Source organism: Mesocricetus auratus, unplaced genomic scaffold (genome assembly GCF_017639785.1).
Source record: "Mesocricetus auratus isolate SY011 unplaced genomic scaffold, BCM_Maur_2.0 Super-Scaffold_15014, whole genome shotgun sequence".
Classification (NCBI taxonomy): Eukaryota; Metazoa; Chordata; class Mammalia; order Rodentia; family Cricetidae; genus Mesocricetus; species Mesocricetus auratus.
In genome coordinates, this window is record NW_024429186.1 from 56,757,928 (window position 1) to 56,779,542 (window position 21,615).

Consider the following 21,615-nt stretch of genomic DNA (forward strand, 5'->3'; position numbering starts at 1 on the left):
GAAGAGGCCATTGGAGACCCCAGAGTTGAACTGCCATGTGGATGCTGGTAACCAAGCCCATGTCCTCTGTTCTGGAAGGGCAGCCAGTCTTCACCACTAAGCCACCATCTCTCCAGTTGCAGACACTTCCCTTTTGACCCACTGAATTATTGGTATAGGTAAGAAGAGTAATTTATGGAACCATGTTTATGTCAAACTGGCTGGTTTTCTTATTATCAATGCCAAACAGGACTTTAAATCAATTAACATTTATTTGATTAAACATACAGTTACTTTTACATTTGTCTACAACCATGGTGAACTCATTCCTGGTATAAAGACACAGCATTTGGGGTTTAAGATATACCTAACTATAAGATTACATGTATGAAACTACCATAATTATGGATGAGGAAATCAAAGTAAAATATACTATCCAGAATAAAATAAAATAGAAATAATTTACTCATAAGATTCATAGTTAAATTCTCTTTATTTACAAAATGCTATTCCATTACACAACAATATTTGAGCAACAATATACTCACATAAGAACAACATCTAAAAAGAAAATGAATGCTGAAGAATCTACCAGGTCTCCTTTCTTTCCTGAGGTCCAGGTGCAGTCTGGAGGTTCAGATGGAGGTTGTTAGGAAGGCTGAATCAAGTCTAGGGCAGCTCATTTCTTCTTTCTGGATGTGGGGTGGGAGGAAGAACCCAGCTCTTGGGGGAAGGTAAGGTGGAAAGCCCCTCGTTTGGTCCACATTTCTCCCTGTTGGAAGATATGGGTAAAGGACAGTGGAAATTTAAACCCTGTAGTGCACACTTGTTGAAACACTAGCTCCAGCCCCTATTCTGATATCCAAACACTCAAGCCACAATACTTGATCTCACAAATAAATCTTGACATTGAAAAATGTACTTCTTAACTACATAGAATTAAAAAGAACATTACCATCAGTTTCAGGTACGCAACACACTCAAGACTTACTGTAAAACAGCTTTTCAATGGAGTAAGAGTTTCAAACTTAAGATTGCAATCGTGAACGTGACCTGACATCCTACTAAAACATTTCCTGTAATGCTAGGGAACACTAAACCTTCCCACATAAAACTCATTTCACTCACTTAGAAGTTTAAGAGTAGAGGTGAGGCTTATGAAGCACGATTTATCCCATGAGCCACCTTCCCCGCCCGAGATTTAATACTTTTAAAAGCTTATATATGAATGAAGTAAGTAACACAAATTTAATAGAGATAATAAGAATATTCAGCCAATACATATAACCTATAAACCCAATTTCTAAATATTTTCTTAATCAACAGCAGAAGATGTCAGCATAACAAGAAAAGGTAAAAATCACAATTTTCTTTCTTTATTGGCTAAAATACTGGAGGACAAACACATGGAGTGTTAACATATATTACAAATCTGTGTATCTTCAAGAATCATTTGAAATGAGACAAATGACACAACAGCAATAAAAGTTATTAAAAGCATTTGAATTTCCAATTAAGTATGAAATCGTGGTCAACAAGTCACTAAAACCAACGAGCCATTACCATGATCTGATTTTCTTTATCATTTAGGACTTGCTCTGCCTGTACTTTGGATTCTTCAAGTGTTACTTTCTGTTTATTGAGTTCATCAGCTTCTTCTTTCATTACTTCAGCTTCCTGTAAGAGCTGACAGGAAAACAGTAACAAGGATGTGAAAGATAACACATGTTTAGATGCATTTATTTACATGTTTATATGGATCATTAAAAGATATTGAAAAGGTAGGGCTACTACTAAAAAGGAACTCAGATGTGGCTCCCTTTTATAAAAAACTTTCAAAACAGAAGACAGTGAAATAACAAATATTCTCCAGCTGATTTACAAGGTAAAGTTTTATGACGTACAAGATTTTGACACATACTTGTCTGATAAATCTAGTCAATTCTTCTTCCTATCCCATGTAATCATTACTTTAATGATTTTTTTTAGTCATCATGCTGCGTTGTTCAGGATTGTCTGAAGACAGGTAACCCTCAAGAATACTATAAAAAAAAAAAAAACAGAGATTCTGCAGGTGCTCTGAGCCAGAGCTGCACTATGAGTTCCTGTCTAGCTTGGACTACATACATGGTCGAAGTGAGGAGGAGGCATATTTGATTACAGCATGAGAAATCTACACAAGAGTCCTCACGACCATGTTCTCTGAAATCTAAGATAACACAACAAAGACATAAAAGGAAAAGGCATCAACCCCAAAAGGAAATGGACAAATAGCAAGAAGGGACACAACTATGATAAAAAAAACTCCACAGACAATAGACAGAAGAAACCTAAGCCGGTTAGGCAAACAGAAAATAAGATGATTTCACACAATCCAGAAAGGCTCATGATTTGGAAGCAGTAGTAACAGAGGGATGAGTGGAAACCTTTAGAGTGAAGCCTTTTACTTGCCAGCCACTTTGGTTTTTCCCCACCAGTTGCCTGGGCTCTGCTGCATTGGAGTCCCCAAATAATACACAAGATGCTGTATTAATTATTAAGCTGTTGGCCTTGCTTGTTTCTTACTGGCTAGCTCTGACTTAAGTATTTACCCCTTAACTGCCAATCTAAGTATTTCTCTTACCGGAGAAAAGAGGGTCTGTGCTTCTCACCCCTATGGCAGTTCCATCTTGACTCCCTGTGTTTCCCCTACCCAAAGTCCACCTGGGCTCCTAGTCCCACCTATTTTGCTTCCCTATTGGCCAACAGTGTTTTATTGACATATACATCAGAAACCAAACAGGAAAAACTGGGAAACTGCAGAGACAGTTGAGTAGTTAAAAACACATACCACTCTTGCAGAAGACCCACACTCAATTCCCTGCACCTGCACTAAGAAGCTCACAAGTGCCTATAATTCCAGAGGATCTAATGTCCTCTTCTGGCCTCCATGGGTGCCTGCACACATACACATATACCAACACACAGATGCACACACATACATGCTCCTGCTTTCTCTCCTTTCTCCCTCCTGCTCTTTATTCTCCTAGACATGCATATACAGATCTCATTCTCTGCTACACATCTCTTATCTTTGTTTCTTTTATGCATACATATAGCTGGACATTTCATTCTTACTGGTGAGCTTCAATACTGCTAGAAGGTGTTATGCATACATCAGAGGGAAAAAGTAATCATCAATGTCACTTACCTGCGAACCATGCCAGCTACAATAACAAACAGGCACAATGACAAATACCTACAAACCCCACAATTGGGAGGCTGAGTACCACTGTGAGTTCCAGGTCACCCTGAACTACACTAGAAGACTCTCTCCAAATAAATAATAATAATGATAATGATAATAATAATAACAATAATAGAAGTTTAAATGAACAAATGAGCCAAGGCAGTTGACTGAATGCCATTTCCACAGATAGACTACAAATACGTATTACAGGAAACCAAGCAATTATTAACAACAGGAAAATAAAACATTGGGCAACACAGAATGTACAGTCAAATCAAAAAGACTACTATAAAGAGACTCATAATGATGTGATCAGAAATTGTCACACTGCTAGGGTGGGAAGATGGTAAAAGGTAAAAGCTCTTACACAAGAGAAAAGGGACAGTATGTCTTAAACAAGGTGAAAGTAAGGACCAACACCAAGCCATGACCTGTGCACAGCTGAACTCTCACACCACACACACACGCACACGCACATGCACACACACACACACACACACACACACACACCTCAATATGCACACTGTAAAGAAGGGAGAGAAGTAGGAGGGAGGGAAAGAAAGGCAGGAAAGAGACAGAGAGGGAAACAGGGCAGGGAAGACAAACAGAATTTTTACACCAAACCTTGCATGGGGACAACAGAAGGGAGGGCACACGTGCAGGAGTGCCAAAGTGAGAGGTGAGAATGAACACTACGTTTTCACTTTCCATGCCCCCAGAACTCCTCCTTCCTCAAGGCCCCATGTAATGTGTTAACTCTTACTGCATTCTCTGCTGTGAGGACTGCTGGTAGCCGCTGTGTCCTGTGAGTATCTGCCTTGTCTTACTGCTTTCATGGGAGAAGACAGAGACAGGGGGGCACACTTTTAAATCTTTTATAGGACATAGAAGTCTGCATGGGAAACGGCCTGCTCTCAAAAGCCTACTCCTTCCCTACACAACTCCACACACGGGTCAGTCAGTTGGGAGGTGCCCAGAACATCAAAGGCTATATTCAGATCCAAAGAGCATCTGGAGGCTACAAACCTGCTTCTGGCTTTCCTGAAGTTGAGAATTTTCATTCCAGGTATCTTTTATTTCTCCCTTAAGTCGTTCTTCATTTATTTCAAATATTCTAAGGGTAGTTTTAGCCTAAGTAAAAGAAATACACAGTTAATAACAGTTTAACAGAAAACCTCCTGTTTATGTATTCTCCGAAGAACATAAAATTTAAGCAAAGGCCAAAACATGCCACCATTAACAGCAGAGGTAGTATCAATACTGCTTTGATACAACACTCATTTGTCATGTGACTTTGAGCAAATTATTGAACCTTCCATGTACTATGGGGACAATTCTATTAAGTACTGAAATATAAAGAACAATTATTAGTTACTGAGTTATTGGTTTATTTAGTGACTTACTTAAAACACTGCTTGCTCTGCCTATTTGCCAAGCATTGCTTCACTTGGGACCAGGATCGGAATGACCTAGAGAAACAGCTGAAACAATGGGTTGTCGCCCTAGCGACCTGCTAGACATGTACACATCAGAAAAATCTTGCTTTCTTACCTGCCCACTTTGTGATGTTAGAAAAGAAACTGAACCCACAATTGAAGGCTTTCAGGAGGTGTCCTGGCTACAGTCCACTGGTGACATCTCTCTTCTACGCTCACTAATGCAGGAGTCATTGTTCCAGAACGATCCCACACTACTTACTCTTTGTTTCCTGCCCTAAACCTGATACTGCAGAAAACAACTCTGTTTACTAACGTTACATGTTACACAACTTTAAGAGTGCTCATATACAGCCATAGTTTAAATCTATCCAGGGGAAAAGGAATTTCATTCAAAGTAATTCTAGTTAAAACAAATGCAAATTGAAGATTCCCTCTATTTCAAACACTAATGTAATAGTTTATTACCTAATGTGATGGCTATTCTTGGTTGTCAACTATATCTGGAATTAACTAAAACCCAAGCAAGATGTGAGTAATGTTTCTTAATGAAATCATGTGAAGTGGGAAGACGACCTTGCATCTGGATCTTCTGAGGTGCTACACCTTCTGGCAGCAGCCTATCTGAGGACATGGAGGGAGGAAGCTTGTTTGTCCTCACCCTCACTGGCAAGTCCATTTCTTCACTGCATCACAGCTACTTCTTTGGGATTCCGGTGTATGCTGAGTATCAGGTCAGACATCCAGCCTCACAGACTGAACAACTACTGGATTCTTGAACTCTGTTGGTAGACTGCCATTGTTGAACTAACTGGACCGCAGCCTGACAATCACTCTAATAAATCCCCTTTAGATAGGTATGATAGATGTCATCCTGTTAATTATGTTCCTCTAGAAAACTCTGAATCATATACCTAATGATAATATGCAAACATAAATGTTCATCAAAAGTGACAGACCAATTAAGTAACTCAACTCAGCTAACTTAACTCAGCTAGTTGTGACGTGACAGACTTTGATTCATCTTCTAGAGATTGTATCCTTTTGGAAATGTCTGTCATCTGAAAACACAGTATCCGTCAGTAAGTATTTAATGAGTCCCTTTTGCTTCAAGACAACATGCATTACTTAGGTACCTTGTTAATTTACTATTAATAAAAGTGAGAGGCCAGATGAACAGACCTTGTCAGCTTGCTTACCGTGTGCTCACAAGATTTTTATAAATCATGTGATAATAGTATGTCTTCACAAATTCAATGTGTCACAGCCCTTTTCAGGTTCAAGATGAACCCACTAATTCACATTTTAAATAATGTCATACATATCAAGATTTTTTATGCCAGAATTTAAAGTAAAAAAGACCTAAAAATATTATAAGTTAAAATATATATATATTCCCTTCACTTTGATTATATAATTTATGTTATTAATGGCTACTTCTATGCCAAATATAGAAATTTTCCACATAAATCTACAAGTTAGCCAAATGTGGGCGTGCACACCTGTACTGCAAGCTCTCAGGAGGTACAGGCAGGAAGATCATGAGTTTGAGGCCAGCTATAGTCTAAGAGTGTCTCAACAAATGAAAACAATAAGAAAAAGGAATATGCAAAAAAACACTTATAATCATACCATCTAAAAAGTAAACATTTGATGGGAGATGGTGTTAAAAAACCTTTAATCCCAGTACAAAGGAGGCAAGGCAGGTGGATCTCTATGAGTCTACAGAGTAAGTTTCAGGATAGCCAGGGCTATTATACAGAGAAACCCTGTCTCGAAAAAACAACAAACAAAAAAGTGAAAAGATCAGATGTGGAAATTTTCTTCTCATGGTCTTCTACATTCTATTTTTACATACATGAGTTTCTTGTTTTGTTTTACTTTGCTTTGGTTACATTTATTATTTGGATGGTTGGTTCTGGAGTTTTATTTATTTATTTTCATTTATGTACATTTTTGAAGATACTGTATCCGCTCACTGTCAGGTCAGGATAACTTGGAAGACTTGCCTCCTCCAACCAAGTGCCAGGATTATAGATTTGTGTGACTATGGCTGGGTTAAATGGAATATTTTCATCAATATTGTATTAAAATGTAAGATCCTTAATTCTCTTGGAACACTCAGGACTCACCAATTGATCTTGTTCATAATGCTTAGCTCTCCCTTCTTCTAGTTTTTTCTCTAAAAGTAGTAGTTCATCTTCAAGTTGAGATTTATCTCTGTCTAGATTTTTATAGGTTGCCTAAAATAGAAAGTTAACAATTCAGATATAAGAATTTTTAGTTAGGGTAAAAAATCAGATGAGTATAATTAAATAAATTTATAAATACTTTATACATTTGCTATTTCTCTAACATCAAAATAACAGCAGGTCTAGCAGTAGCCAGAAACTTATATAAAAAGTGTAAGTAGTACAGGCTCCCATCAGCTAACCATCACAAACAAAGAGGACCCCTGAAGGAATTAATAAGGCTGCATTCCAATAAAACTTTTATGTACAAACACAGAAGACAGTGGGAAATCCAGTAAGCACAGCTTGTCAACAGTTCTAAAGCATGTTAAAAAGAATGTTACAGAGAAAAAGTACAAGTTTAATTTAATAGAAAAATAAATAAATAAATTTAAAACTCACAATTACATCATCGTATTTTCCATTGAATGATATTTTGTATAATATGTTTAAAGGAACTAATTATTACTTTGGTATTTGGATTTTACACACCATAATTAACATACCTCTGATATTTGTGTTCCTTCCACAAACTTGTTTAAAAGAGCAAATCCAAAATGTACTATAGTAGTTTCAAAAATGGTTTACCTATAATCTCCCGAAATTTGACTATTTCATTACAGGACTTCAGCCTTGAATCAAGATAGTCTATTGGTTTGATTTTTACCTGCAAAGTCAACTCTCAAGCTTTGTAAAACTTGTATTACACTATAGTTTATGTCCAGCTATGATTACTACCCCTAAATATGGTTCCAATTACTAAAATTAGATAATTTTCTAAGGTATTCATAGTGGCCAAATCTCAACTCATCTTACTCATAATTCACATAAATTTATTGTTATAAGAAGTATGTGTTTATATTACCTGTAACACCAAGTCTGAATAAATATTTGTCTTTTTTACCCAGTAACAACTTTTCTGTCAGTGTGCATGACAAGCAGCTTCTAAAACTCTTTATGTGTTGTGTGTGTGTGTGTGTATGTGTGTAGTATTTTGTTTTGATTTTGTGTACCTGTGTGTTTTGACATAGATTCAGCAAACCTCCCACATTAGCCCCACCTCCTCTATACCTGTCCAGTTTCCTTTCATTCAGGAAAACTAAAAGCTCCCATTGGATAGTACTTACAATAGAGGCCTGATAAATAACACACAGCAATCACAAAAGGTTCTTGAGGCTTACCGAATAAAACAGCAACTACAAAGTGTTCTCGACGATATTAAAGGTAACAAAGAAAAAAATTAAAGAATTTATTTGGGGTCTAAACTTCTTGTGGGTTCTACAAGGTCATTCTAAATCGTAAGACACAGACTTTCTACTGAGGATAGAAGATGACAGAACTGCCACACTAGACTAAACACCTAAATCAAAGGTACAAGGTATGTTTTCTATTTTATCATCAGCAGGAGAAGGCTGCTTCTACTTAAAACATACGCTCGCAACTCACTTTTTACAACCCTTCCATCTGCAAACAGTATCGAGGCACGTCATCACATCCTAATCTGTGTGCTAAGACAAATCATTGTGTCCTCTGAAGCAGGAGAGTTAACTGTATCTCTTCTAAACTCTCCATTCAGTGATATCATGTTACTGACTGAAATCTGGACATGATGGAGAATAGAGACAGGCACTGAATATTTATCACCACGCCACTATTTACAATGTAAACCTCTGGTCTGATTTTAGTTAATGCCTATTACCATGGTAAGGAAACAGATGATATGGTCACAGTTTACTTATCTCCTACTATTCTTAAATTTGTGAGAGTTCTGTGTCTCTTTCCTGAAGCAAACTATGTCAAAAAAAAAAAAAGAATGGTCTTTTCAATGCATTCTTAAGAGTACAGATAAAGGATTTCTTTCTATACATCTATAGATTCTGACGAACTGATTTTGTATCCCTCAAAACAAGTTAATAACAAGAGTTGAAATTCTTTTCCTTTTTAATGTTTTGTGCTACCTAAAAATGTCCTGTTTCCTCTAACTTTTTCTGTAAGGTTTAAGATCCAGATACACCATTTCATATTTCTCTGAAATTATTTTTTGAGAAGATAACCTATTTTTAATAAGAATCTTTTCCCTAGCTTTTAAATCATACTTTTTTTTTACCTCCAAACTCTGTGCTTCTGTGCCACCTTGTCAAAGTTGGCCTCTTTTAAAGATGACTGTAAACCTTCATACTGAATGAAACAAGGCAATACATGAGTAAAAACTACAAATTTTGTCTCAAATTGTATCTAAACAGATGCCAAAGCAGCAAATAGAATCTATCTCTACATATGTAAAATTGCCTTGGATTTTCTAAGCTTAGTTTTGCAATCTAATCACTGTGCCGAGCAAAGCCAGAACCACAAACACCACAATTACGAGCCTGGGCAACATATGGCAAAACTTTACCCTTGTGACTAGCAAAGATGTCCCAAGTCTGCATGGGGGTGAAAAGTCTAACAGCAAGAGTGACTAAAGCTTATCCAAAGAAGTGAGTCATCTATTATCCCCTGAACAAATCAACAGCTTCTCCAGTCTATCAATAGAGCAATGTGTAGTAACTGGCTATCAGACATTTACATCATGTGTCAAATAAGGCAAGTAAGGAAGATAAAACCTGTGAGTTTGACACCAGCCTGTTCTACAGAGCAAGTTCCAGGACAGCCAGGACTACACAGAGAAACCCTGTATCTTTAGTCTCAGCACCTCTGAATGTGTATTATTTGGGTACAAAGCCTTTAAAAATAACTAGGTTAAAATAAGGTGATGGGGGAAGTTCTTTTGTGCATATGTTGTCCTATTGGTTGATAAATATAGCACTGTTGGCCAATAGGGAAGCTAGATAGGTGGGACTAAGAGTCGAGGAGGATTCTGGGAAATAAAGTCAAGGGTAGAGAATTGCCATGTGATCCCAGGAAGAGAGGATGCATGAGGCTGCATCCTTGGTAAGATAGAACTTATAAAAATATATACTAGTAATTATGGGTTAATAATTAAGTCAGAGAGAGGTAGCCTTCAAGTTACCATAGCAAATGGCCAACAGCTTCATAAATAATATAGTGTCTCCTGTGTTATTTTGGGGCTGAGAAAGCCAAAGGACCCAGGTGAGTGGCGGGAAAAATGCACGATACAATAAGGCAGTGAAGATGACCCTAACCTAATATGACTGGTATCCTAAGATAAGAGCATTGGGATGGAGTGAGACATATCAAGCAGACTCTGCTATCTTCAAGTCAAGGGACAGGACACAGAGGAAGCAAAGTCTGCCTACATATCCATGGACTCCTTTCTAGAACTATAAGGAAATTCACTCCTGCTGCTAAAGTGGCATTTTGTCACAGCAGCCCTAGCAAGCTAATACAAAGTGCAAATGAAAACCGTGAATAAAGTCTCTATACAGTAACAAGCAAAAGTTCCATTACATCCTGGATAAGGGAAAATCTCAAGGCACATTGCACCACATTAAAATTGTAATTTTAAGCCTCTATTTCTAAGACACCAAACAAAACAGAAACATAAGCCACAGAGTAGAAGATATTTGCAATCTATATATCTGACAAAACTCTTATATATAAGACAGAACATATGAAAAACAAGAACCCTACTTCTGTACGACATAAAGGGAAAAAGATTATGAGTGCCTTTAAAAGGGTGGAAATGGGCCAGCCAGATGGCTCGGTAGTTAAGGAGCTTGCTGCAAAGACTGATAACCTGAGTTCAATCCCAGGAACCAGTCCTCCACATCCTATGATCACCACACAAATGCCTTCTTGGTACATACACACTCTCACGCAGACACAAATAGACACATACAATAATAATAAAGTCATGTTTTAAGGTGAAAAAGCCCTAAAGGCAGTTTCACAATATCCAAATGAGCAATGAGCAAATCAAGGTGCTCCCTCTCACTAGTCAGGGAAGACAAGCACCATACATCACCAGGGTGGCTGCAAAGAGAATGGCTAAGTGATGAAGGTGAGGAGCAGGGAGCTCTGCTCTGACACAGCTCTGATGACACGGAATCATCCGTGGAGAACTAGTAAGTGCCACACTACGATGGATGTTATTTTCAAACATGTCTTACCTCCTTCTGAGCAAGGCTCAATTGTTCAAGTAGTTTACATTTCTCTTTCATCAGAAAGGTCAACAGTCAGTCTTTTCTCTCTTACTGAGAAAGCAAAAGAAAGATTATTATGACTAAAGTGTGATCAATTTTTAAATTATATACAACCACAAAATCTAAAACCAAAATGACTACTTACCAATATAAAATCGGCTTTGAATCTGAAACAAATTTTTAACAAAATTACATTAAAACAAATATACATTCAAGTAAATCCTTATCATGTTTACTCCCAGCTGTAAGAAAACAACTTTCTTATGCCCTTAGGTCAATGAATTACCCAAAAGCATTCTATTTCCAATGAAAACAATGCTATATAGTAACACTGAAGATTTACACTGTGTGTTATAATATTAAAGTCCTGAGACAGCCTCATTCTAAAGACACCTACTTAATTCCACTTAAACCCTTCAGCTCTCAATGAAGAAGGGATAAATCCACCCTTGAGAGCATTGAGGCTAGGGTAAATCGATCAAGGGATGCAAACAAGATTTCAACCACCTAGAATACAAAGACAGAAAATCAGAAGAAAAAAATCAAAAGACCAGATATAGTGGGATATGTTTAAACAGAAGATAAGGGCAACACCAGTAGAGGGTCTCCTTTTGGAGGGAACTAAAAAACCATGAATAAAATTAGAAATGAAGTCAGAGTACAAGGGCCAACATCTAAAAAGAAGTCTCAGAAAGAAAAGGATAAAAAATTACATATATGAATAAGCAATACAGGATCCAGGACAGATGTACCTCTACACAGCAGGCCAGAAGGATGAAATCACGGATCATTAACTAAATATAAATGACAGTAGTGTCTTTTACTTTAAGTTGGGAGATAGATACATCTTCTGGCTTTTTAATACTGTTAAAAACAAACATAGAACTGCCCCCCCCAAAAAAGAAGAAAAAGGTAAATAAAGAAGAGTGGGGCTCTAGTACTAGTATATAGTATCCCTACGAAGAAAAGCCTTTAAAACAACCTTACATGCAAAAATATTTCTCTAAATCTGTATTCAGTTTCTAATAACTACATATTAACATGAGTAACCCAGAACACTATGATCTAACTTATTTCTCTGAAATAGCAAGTTTCTCCAATTAGTTGTTCAACATAAACACAGAATGAGGGTTAGAGAGATGACTCAGTGGTTAAGAGCACTTGCTCCTCTTATAGAGGACCAAGATTCAACTCCCATCATCCACACTGTAGCTCACAATCATCAGTAACTCCAGTACCAGAGGATCCAACAATGCCCTCTTCTCATCTCCGTGGGCACCAGGAACACATGATACACTTAGATGCAGACGCAGATGCAGATGCAGACGCACACGCACACGCACACGCACACACACACACACACACACACACACACACACACAGGCAAAGCAGTCATACACATAAAAGAAAATAAATTTTAAAAACAAAAACAGAAAAAAAACCAGAATGACCATTCTCTTATTATGAATGGTTACTTACTTTGTCTGCCTAAAACACCTGATTGGTCTAATAAAGAGCTGAACAGGCCAATAGCTAGGCAGGAGAAAGGACAGACAGAGCTGGCAAGAAGAGAGAATAACTAGTAAGAGAAACCTAGAGATGATCAAGTAAGAAACAGAAAAGAAGAGGAGGACATCAGGGGTGAGCCATGGACTGAAAAGGAAAGAAAGATATACAGAGCGAAGAAAGGAAAAAAGCACAGAGGGCAAACATAGTTAAAGAGAAACAGAATAATCTGAACTAGAAAAGCTGTCTAGAAAAAAGCTCAGCTAAGGCTAGGCATTCATAAGAATGAATCTCCAAGTATTTATTTGGGAGCTGAGTAGGGGACCCACCCAAAGAGGTTTTTAAAAAAAAAGCCAACTACAACAGATTATCAGCCTGGGTTGGCTGCTTTTCCCTGACTTCAAGTTAATGATTTATCTACATGCACTGGGTTTGACAAAACATTTCCCTGCAGAGGAAAAACACAGATCTGCAGCTTGTAGGTGGGGAAGGGGGAGTGGTCAGAAACGACTGACAGAGAGTTAGACTTCGGATTTAAACCTTTCCCTCCTTTCTCTTATCTTGAGTTAAAGCAGTTTTAGCCCAACAAGAAAACTGCTCTTTGAAAAACAACCCTAGGAATGATGAGCTTGACTCTTTCAGGCATCAACACACCCTCTAGAATCTCCAGAGCAGTCTTCCCCTTGGGGGTCTGACAAAATGAACAACAAAGCCTTTGATCTTTACTCTCAACGAAATCTGTTTTTAGCTAGATCACCCACAAGGTCCCCTTCCAAGCTGCTATCTACACTTTATTAACTTCTACCAAATAAACTCATGCAATATTATGTTCTTTTTCTTTTTTAATCACTGTATCGTTATTTTCCTTTTTACATCTGTGACTCCAGACAGGATCCAAAGAGGAGGTGCACAGCCTCTGCTCTGGGTTTGATGGAGAGTTCCTTTACCCTTCGTGTTAGCCTCTTAAGGTACAGTACCAACCTTAAAGGGCACAGAAAAGGGTGAAAAATCTTTCATCCCAATCCTTTCTCTCCCTTCCTCACCTGGGTCTGAGACACAAAAGTGTGGCATCATATTGCTAGGCAATGATAAAAAGGACTTGCCTCCAGGATCACAAGGACAGAGATTCAGTAAAGTCAACTATTTCCATCATCTCTCCCCAAAGACCATTAATGTATAACCAGGCCCTCCACATTCTTTCTGAATGTTCTTCCACACCTCACAGAGTAAGGCCTGCAGTTGATTGTGTACTTTACCTCTCTCCCTGTGTCCATCCTCCCTCAGTGGGTTATTCAAATCTTTATCACCAGGCCACAGATACTAATTAATCATAAACAAGTGGATTGACTACTCTGATATCAGATAAAAAGACAAAAACTGTTGCTGGAAACAAACACATGATGGCAAATGCTTGCTCAGTCTTTAAGACATAGGGTTTTACCGAACAAGAGAACCACAAAATGAAGTAAATCTGGTGAAGTAAAGGAAAAAGCAGACCATTCAGTAACAGTAGTTGGGGATTTCAAGATCTTACTTTCAGTGTGTCAGCATGAAGAACAAACACTGGAACAACACTACAAACCAGATAGGCTAACATACCAATAAAATACTACACAACAAACAGCAGAAAGACATTCATTCTCAGATGTACACGGAAGATTCTTCAGAACAAATCCACGAATCAAGCTAAAATAAACAATGTTTTTAAAATAATCAAATCCAGGGCCCAGCCCAGAGAAACTGCTCAGCAGCTGAGCACATTTGCTGCTCTTGCAGAGGACCAGAGTTGAGTTCCCAGAATCCACGTCAGGCATTCCTTAACTGCATGCCTATAACTCCAGTTCTGGGAAATCCCATGCCCTCTTCTGGCCTCCTCAGGCACTGAACCCACATGTGCGTGCATGCACACACACACACAAACACACACACACACACACACGCACATAATTTAAAATAGTAAAAATTCATTTAAGAAATCCAAATCCTGAGAAGCATGTTCTCTGATTACAATGAGTTAAAATTAGCCCTCAAAAACCAGGAAGGGCTGGAGAGGTGGCTCAGCAGCTAAGAGCATTTGTCTTTCTTGAAGACAGATGACCCAGGTTTGGTTCCCAGCATTCACATGGTGGCTCACCACTATCCATGACTCCAGTCCCAGGGGAACATCTGGCATCTTCAGGCACTGCAAACATGTAGAGCATGGACATACATGCAAGAGCAAAACACCCATGAACACAAAATAGATTTTTTTTTGTAATACAAATAAAATACTTTCAGATAAGTTGAAAAAATGCAACACAAAACTTACAGAAGGCAACAAATTTCCTGTGTAACAGAGAAATTTATAGTTGTAAAAGCCTTTTTAAAAAAGTTATGGGGGAGGTAGAGCTGGAAAGATAGCTCGGTAATTAAGAACACTAGCTGATCTTTCAGAGAACCTGGGTTCAATTCCCAGAACATGCATGGTGGCTCACAATAATTTGTAAAGAGATCTGGTGCCCTCTTCTGCCCTGCAGAGATATAGGCTAACAGAACAAGATATCCATGAAAAATAAATCTAAATAAAAATAAAACGTTATTGGGCCAGGAAGATAGCTCAGCAGTTAAGAACTTTGCCACCAAGCCCGAACACCTGATTTTGACCCCCAGAACGCACATGGTAGACGGAAAACAAGATTGTTGGGTCTTTGAATTCCCCCCTACACACACACACACACACACACACACACACACACACACGCACGCACGCACGCACGCACGCACACGCACGCACACACACACAAACACACAAGGATGTAATTTCCAATTTAAAAAAATCAATGTCATATAGAAACAAAATCTCAACAGATACTAATAAAATATTTAAGGAAATCAAACCAAACACCTTCTAATCATCAAGAGACTGCAAAGTACGATTACATTTCGCAATCTGACAAATAGCACCAATATAAGACCCACAGCTAACACCAACCTGAAGGTGAGACAAGGACTGTTCCCCTAAGACCAGCCACACATCCACACAGCCCACTGACCACAAAATCCTGCCAAGTCTGCAAAATCTCTCCATGTCACTCATTCCCAGCCTTATCAGAGCCAGGTGTTGGCAAGTGCTAGGCGCCTGCGTGTTTTATGTCTGCTGCATGAGCATGCACAGAGAAGTCAGAGGTTGATGTGGCAAGTCTTCCTCCTCCACCTTAACTTTTCTGAGACAGGGTCTCTCACTGAATCTAGAGCTCACACATTCTTTGCCAGGCTGATGACCAATGACCCTGGGATTCCTCTACAAACACCTCCACCCAGCATTCACATTGCCTTAGAGGACTCCAACTCCAGATCATGATTGCATGGCAAGCTCTTTCCCCACTGAGCCATCTCCCTAGGTCCTAACTGTTGATTAGGCAATAGGCTTCTACTGTGAATTAATCTTGTGTGTCATCTCCTTAAAAGCCAACATGATGACAATGACCACAATCCTTAGTTCATTTAGAACCTGCATAGAGCTTTTTCATTCATGGGCAAATGAACCAAGAGGAGGACAATACTACTTTAAATTCACATAACATGATGATAATTAAAACTCGTTAATCAGAACAGAAGTAATATTTACAGTTTTCAAAAAATTGTGTGTGTGTCCCTAAACGTGTCAACAACACAGCTACTACAAAAAAAAAAAAAAGATATATATTTGGAACCTGAGCATTCAGTATCTCTAGAGTTAACAGGAACACCTTTTATGGTAACAATACAAAAAGGAGGAAGGACCTGTACATTTAAAGCATTTCCAAAGGGCATTCTTTTGGAGGGAAAAATAAAGCAGAATTAGAATCTTAGCTCCGGCCCCAGCTTAGGTATCCTCTTAAGAAGTTTCATAACCAAGAAACCCCAGGTTCCTGCCGTCAGAAGAACCATGTTTAACTGACCCCTGTCCAAAACCATCGTGACTTCCGAATGCCAAAGCCCCCTTCCCATTGCAGCAAGCAGCAGCCTAGCATAGGTCAGATTTCCCTGCGAGCTTTTTCTTCCCAGCCAGGGATGCTAGCCCCCACCATTCCCAAGGTCTATAGAGTGAGTTCCAGGACAACCAGGACTACACAGAGAAACCTTGTCTAGAAAAATAAACAAACAAACAAAAACAAAAATTTGAGTACGGAATGTCAAAAAATGCTCAAACAATTTTCTCACCTGTGAAGTTACCTTTGCAATGTTTTTATAGAGATTGCAGTAGTCAGGGTTCTCTAGAGTCACAGAATTTTTGTAATGAACCTCTGTATGTGTATGGGAGGATGGGTTTGGAATTGAGTTTAATGACTTACAGGCTGCAGTGAATAGAAAGTTTAAGAATCTAGTAGCTGCTCAGTCTCAGGAGACTAGTTGTCTCAGCTGGTTTTCTGTATATGCTGGAATCCCACAGTAGGCTCCAATGCCAGTGAAGGAATGGATATCTAGCAAGGCAAGGGCAAGCAGGCAAATAGCCAAACCTTCCTTCTTCCATGTCCTTATACAGGGTTCCAGCAGAATCTATGGTCTTCCTGCCTCAAGACACAGATCAGAGGTGTGTCTTCCTACTTCAAAGGTCTGGACAAGAAGTGGAATCACCCACTTCAAGCACAGTAGAACATCTCTCACAGCTTTGAGCTACATTTCTGGTTTACAGATCATTCCAATTATTGTCAAGTTGACAACACAGATGGACACTAAAGTGACGCTCCAGAAGTCTAAGGCTCTCTTCAAAACACTTAATGATTCTGAAACTGAAGTTCAAATCCAAGTCTTACTTTCCTAATTTACTGTTACCACTTAGTGTTCACAGATGCTGATAAACATAATAATTACACAGAATTTATAGGCTAGGGTTCAGAGAAGTGACCTATCTTGAATACATTTTTATTAAAAGTAGCAGATGGAAATTCAGAGGTAACAGGATACTATTATCGGTAGCTTATTAGGTGCATGAAACCAAAATGCATTAAATGAAATGTATGAGTGGAATGGTCTTCTCTCACAGGGATAAAAACATCTAGAAGAGCCAGTTTCTTAGTGTGGGCAAGAGACTGTTCCAATGCTCTGAAGCAGCAAACACCATTGAGGAGTCCCCAACTATTACATAAAATCTCTTATTCCTTTCTAATTTCAATGCCTCTTACAACTTGAATGCGCTACTTCAAATGCTGAGAATCTGAGGGGCTATGTCTTGAAAACTCCTTTCTTTGGGGTACATCAAACTAAAGAAAAGCTCTCCTCTCCTACTTGTCCGCAGGAGTACTAGTTAATATTAAAATATTTATTTTAACTCTTGTTATTTTATATATGGGTGTACACTATTATAAAGGTATATATACACTGATAGACAATCCAAGTCTATGAGGCCCTCTTCAAAAACACTTCAATGACTTTCTGAAGGTGAAGATCAAAACCTGTCTAAACTTCCTAATTTGCTGTTGTTGCCACTAAATGATTATTAGCTATTAATAAAACATATTAATTATACAGAAATTTTCAGACAATGTCCAGAGACCTTTTAAGTCTGGGTACCCACCCAAAAGATAACAATTAACCTTTTTTCTTCCTGCCTCTCTGAGAACAAAGGGTGGGGCTGTCATAACTAATGTCTGTACCCCCTGGCACATAGTAGGCTCTTAATATTTAGAAAGAAAAAATATACCCTATATTTTCTTTAATAATCACTTTGTTTTTCAAGTTAGGAGAATTCTACCAAGGATGCCTCAAGGATGATACTATATTATAGTGGATTTAACTATTTCACTCATTCACTCATTCATTCATTCATTTTTTGAGACAAGATTTCTCTGTGTAGCCCTGCTAGCCTCAAAGGCCAAAATGTACCTGCATCCCAGTGGTGGGATTAAAGGCATTGGTTACCAAGTTTGGCACCTTTTTTTTTTAACAACTTATTTCAACTGAAACATTTGTCATAGGTATGAAAGCTAACACAAAGGACAATGAAGTAGACACAACCAAGAAATGGCCAGTCAACAAAGTAGCAAGAATGCAGGACAGTGGTGGTGGCTGCCCACCTTTAATCCCAGTTCTTGGGAGGCAGAGACAGGCAGTTGGATCTCTGTACCTGGAGGCCAGTCTGCTATACAGAGTTAGTTCCAGTACAGTCAAGACTGTTACAGAAAAGCCCTGTATCGAAAAAACACAAATCAAACAAACAATAAAACAAACTTATAAGGAGAGACAGAACCTAGAATTGTAACGAAGAACCAAGTCCATAAAAAACTCTGGCCTGATGAAATGCTGAATCTTAAAAAATTGTAGCATCCCAATTCAGAGAAGCTTGCATGAAATGTGTACACAGGGAAGACAAACATCACCTGGATGATGTTAGTATGTCCAAATCTACTATTAAAGAACTGCACTCACCTAGCATGTATGACATTCTGGGAATGCTCCTGAAAAGAGTATTTTTAATGAGTGAGCCTATTATAAATTCTCCCAAAATTTACTGATAACTTTAAGAGAAACCCTAAAAACAAAACAAAAACAACAACAAAAAACCTTAGTTTAAAAAGGTTTCATTAAAGCTTAAAAGAAAAGTCTCATTTATATTTTTACCATTTGAATACTTCCACTATCAGAGTATTGAGACGGTCCCCAAAATAAAGATGACATTGACTTATTTCCAAACATATAAACACAGACTTTTCTTTGAGAGAAAGGGTCTTGTGTATCCCACCTTGGCCTTAAACCAGCTATACAGCCAAGGCTGACATTGAACTTAGATCCTTCTGTCTCTAACAAGTGTTAAAGTACAGGTGTGTAACAATTGCCAATTTAAGTGGTGTTGGTGACTGAACCTAGGGCTTCCAGTATGCCAGAAAATAACTCTAACCAATGCTACACCCCAGTCCAACATAAATTAGTTTAAAAGGAATAGCATGTGCACAAACAGTGCAGTTGCGCACACACGGAGACAGACAGACAGACAGACAGACAGACACACACACACACACACACTATTCTATCAAAGGAGCAGTGTACAGTTCCATCACTACAGCAGATAAGCAGAGAAGAGATTAGCAGACCCAGAAGGGCACACACACGTGGCCTCACAAACAAGTATATTTAGCACAGAAGACTACATGGTAAGGGTGAAAGAGAAAAAGAGAATTAAAGACAAAATGTGGTACACTACTATTGTGTATACATGCTATATATCCACACATAAGTTATTAAAATACCTAAAAGAACTGTGAGGAGTGGTTCTTACTGGACGCACAGCTGCCATGCATAGCTGTCACCACGCACAGCACAAGATTAATTTCTTGTAGATTCATTCTCGTGATTGTGGACACCAGCAGTAAAACTACTCACTCCCTCACTACGAATTACTATTACCAAGGGTCAAGTACAGAATCAAGAAAACGGTCTTGCTTCTTGCACAGGCGTCACTCAACTCACAACTCTTCCCATGCATAAAATAGAATGACAGTGCCCGGTAGCTCTATGCCATGGCCAAGAACGAATGAATGAACCCTGCCTGGGTGGCGCCTGGAATGGTGTCTAATAAAGTCTCAGGTCAAGTGCCTTTATCATCTCCTGTCTCGGGAAGCAGCCGGGTCAGGACCCATCGCTGCGTCTACAGAAGGCCACACCGGCCGGCGAATCCCACGGGTTCCTCCCAGGCGGGGGAAGGGAGAGACCCTCGCGGTCCCCACGCAAGCCTACCTGTTGTTCCGGATGCTGAGCAGCACGCAGGACACCAGCTCCAAGTAGATGCGCAGCACTTCCAGCCAGCGAGAGGACAGCTGCATGGCCTCGCCTTCCTCGCCTCCCGTGCCCGTGTGGGCGCCGCCACCGCCGCCACCGCCGCCGTCGCCCGGGCCGCCGCCTCCGCTCAGGTAATTCTCGGCGGCGAACTCCACCCGCAGCTCCCGCACGAACCAGCCGCACTTGCGCATGAGGAACTCCAGCCGCGGCTGCTCCGCCGGCGAGACGCGGAGGCAGACGCGGAGCTGGGGCCACAGCGCCGGGTAGAAGAGGCACTCGCGCCAGTGCGAGCAGGAGGCTGAGGCCCGCAGGCGGTCGGGCGGCGGCAGGAAGGAGAAGATGTGCACGATGAGCTCGCTGGGCAGCGACGCGGCGCCGGCCGCCTGCCCGCACAGAGCCATCCGGCCCGGCCGCCCGGCCGCCCGCCGCCGCCGCAGTCCTCGCAGCAGCCCCCGCAGCCGGCGTAGCTGCCGCAGCCGCTGCCGCCGCCACCGCACCCCCCGGGCGGCCCCGGCTCGGGTTCGCGCTCCCGGCGGTCGCGGCTGCGGCACTGACAAGAACAACAACATCAATGACAAGGAGGAAGGGGGCGGAACCGTCGTGCGCCTCGGCGGAACCAAGTGCAGCGGGAGTCGGCGGACAGGGGGACGAGCTCGGGCGGGGAGGCCTGCTCGCCGCCGGCTCCCGTACCGCACGCAAGGACGCCCCGGCCAGCCCAGTTAACAACCTCCAAAGCCTCGCTGCAACCGACCCGGGGCGGAGGAGGCCGCGCCGCCTCGGAGGAAACCGCAGCTCTCTGCTATCCGGAAGCCGTGGCCTGGGAGTGGTAGGGACTGAGCCTGACGTCAGCGGCGGAGGGCGGAGTCTGGCGCCATCGTGCGCGACTTCCGGAACCAGGGAGCTCCTGTTTGCCTGGATGTTGAGCTAGGTCAGGCCTTGTAGTGTGCTCATGGCGGCACCCAGGCAGGATAGGAAACCTCCTGACGTTTTGCCATTCGCTAGGCTGAGATCTCTTGGACCGAGGACCCTGGCCATCATCTTTTTCCATCCTCTCTGCTCATAGTAAGACAAAGTTGACTACCATTAGGGCTGGTCTGGGCAGCATAAGGGCCTGTGTCCTCTGACATGCAAGGCCTTTGAAGCCCCAATGAGGAACAAGGAGTGAGGACAGCGCCACCCTTTGTCCTCAGAGGGGCAGGATCTCCTGGCCTGGGAACTGAAGTCAGGTCGACTTGCCACCATGGACCAAGCAATCCAGACTCTACTGACATCCCTTTGCTGGTCTTGTCCCACTCAGGGCAGAGTCCCAACCCCAATCAAGGAGATGCTGACTTGCCCCAGGCAGATCGAGCCATCCAGAGGCTGCTGACATGACTGTGCTAGGCCTGCCTCCACCC

The 21,615-nt window shown here is 40.6% G+C and overlaps 1 protein-coding gene and 1 non-coding gene across 2 annotated transcripts; both read right to left on the reverse strand.

Moving 5' to 3' along the window:
- Positions 1-232: 232 nt before the first annotated feature.
- Positions 233-20,937, reverse strand: LOC101822684 (F-box only protein 33-like). The gene is made up of 7 exons (XM_021233227.2): positions 20,177-20,937; positions 11,124-11,145; positions 10,946-11,029; positions 6,777-6,887; positions 4,235-4,339; positions 1,543-1,665; positions 233-751 (listed from the first exon to the last, which is right to left on the reverse strand). Exons 1-3 carry the CDS (start codon positions 20,785-20,787, stop codon positions 11,027-11,029), a joined length of 636 nt encoding a protein of 211 aa, XP_021088886.1. The 5' UTR covers positions 20,788-20,937; the 3' UTR covers positions 233-751; positions 1,543-1,665; positions 4,235-4,339; positions 6,777-6,887; positions 10,946-11,026.
- Positions 13,358-13,477, reverse strand: LOC121139619. Its single transcript, XR_005876529.1, has one exon. It is a non-coding gene; the product is annotated as a small nucleolar RNA SNORA26 (small nucleolar RNA).
- Positions 20,938-21,615: the final 678 nt, after the last annotated feature.

Excerpts from the sequence above, each read along its gene's own strand:
- LOC101822684 (XM_021233227.2), bottom strand. The coding sequence starts at position 20,787 with ATGTTGTTGTTCTTGTCAGTGCCGCAGCCGCGACCGCCGGGAGCGCGA. Across the intron at positions 11,146-20,176 it reads CTCAGCATCCGGAACAACAG|ATTCAAAGCCGATTTTATAT; the intron begins GTAGGCTTGCGT and ends AATTTGTTTCAG.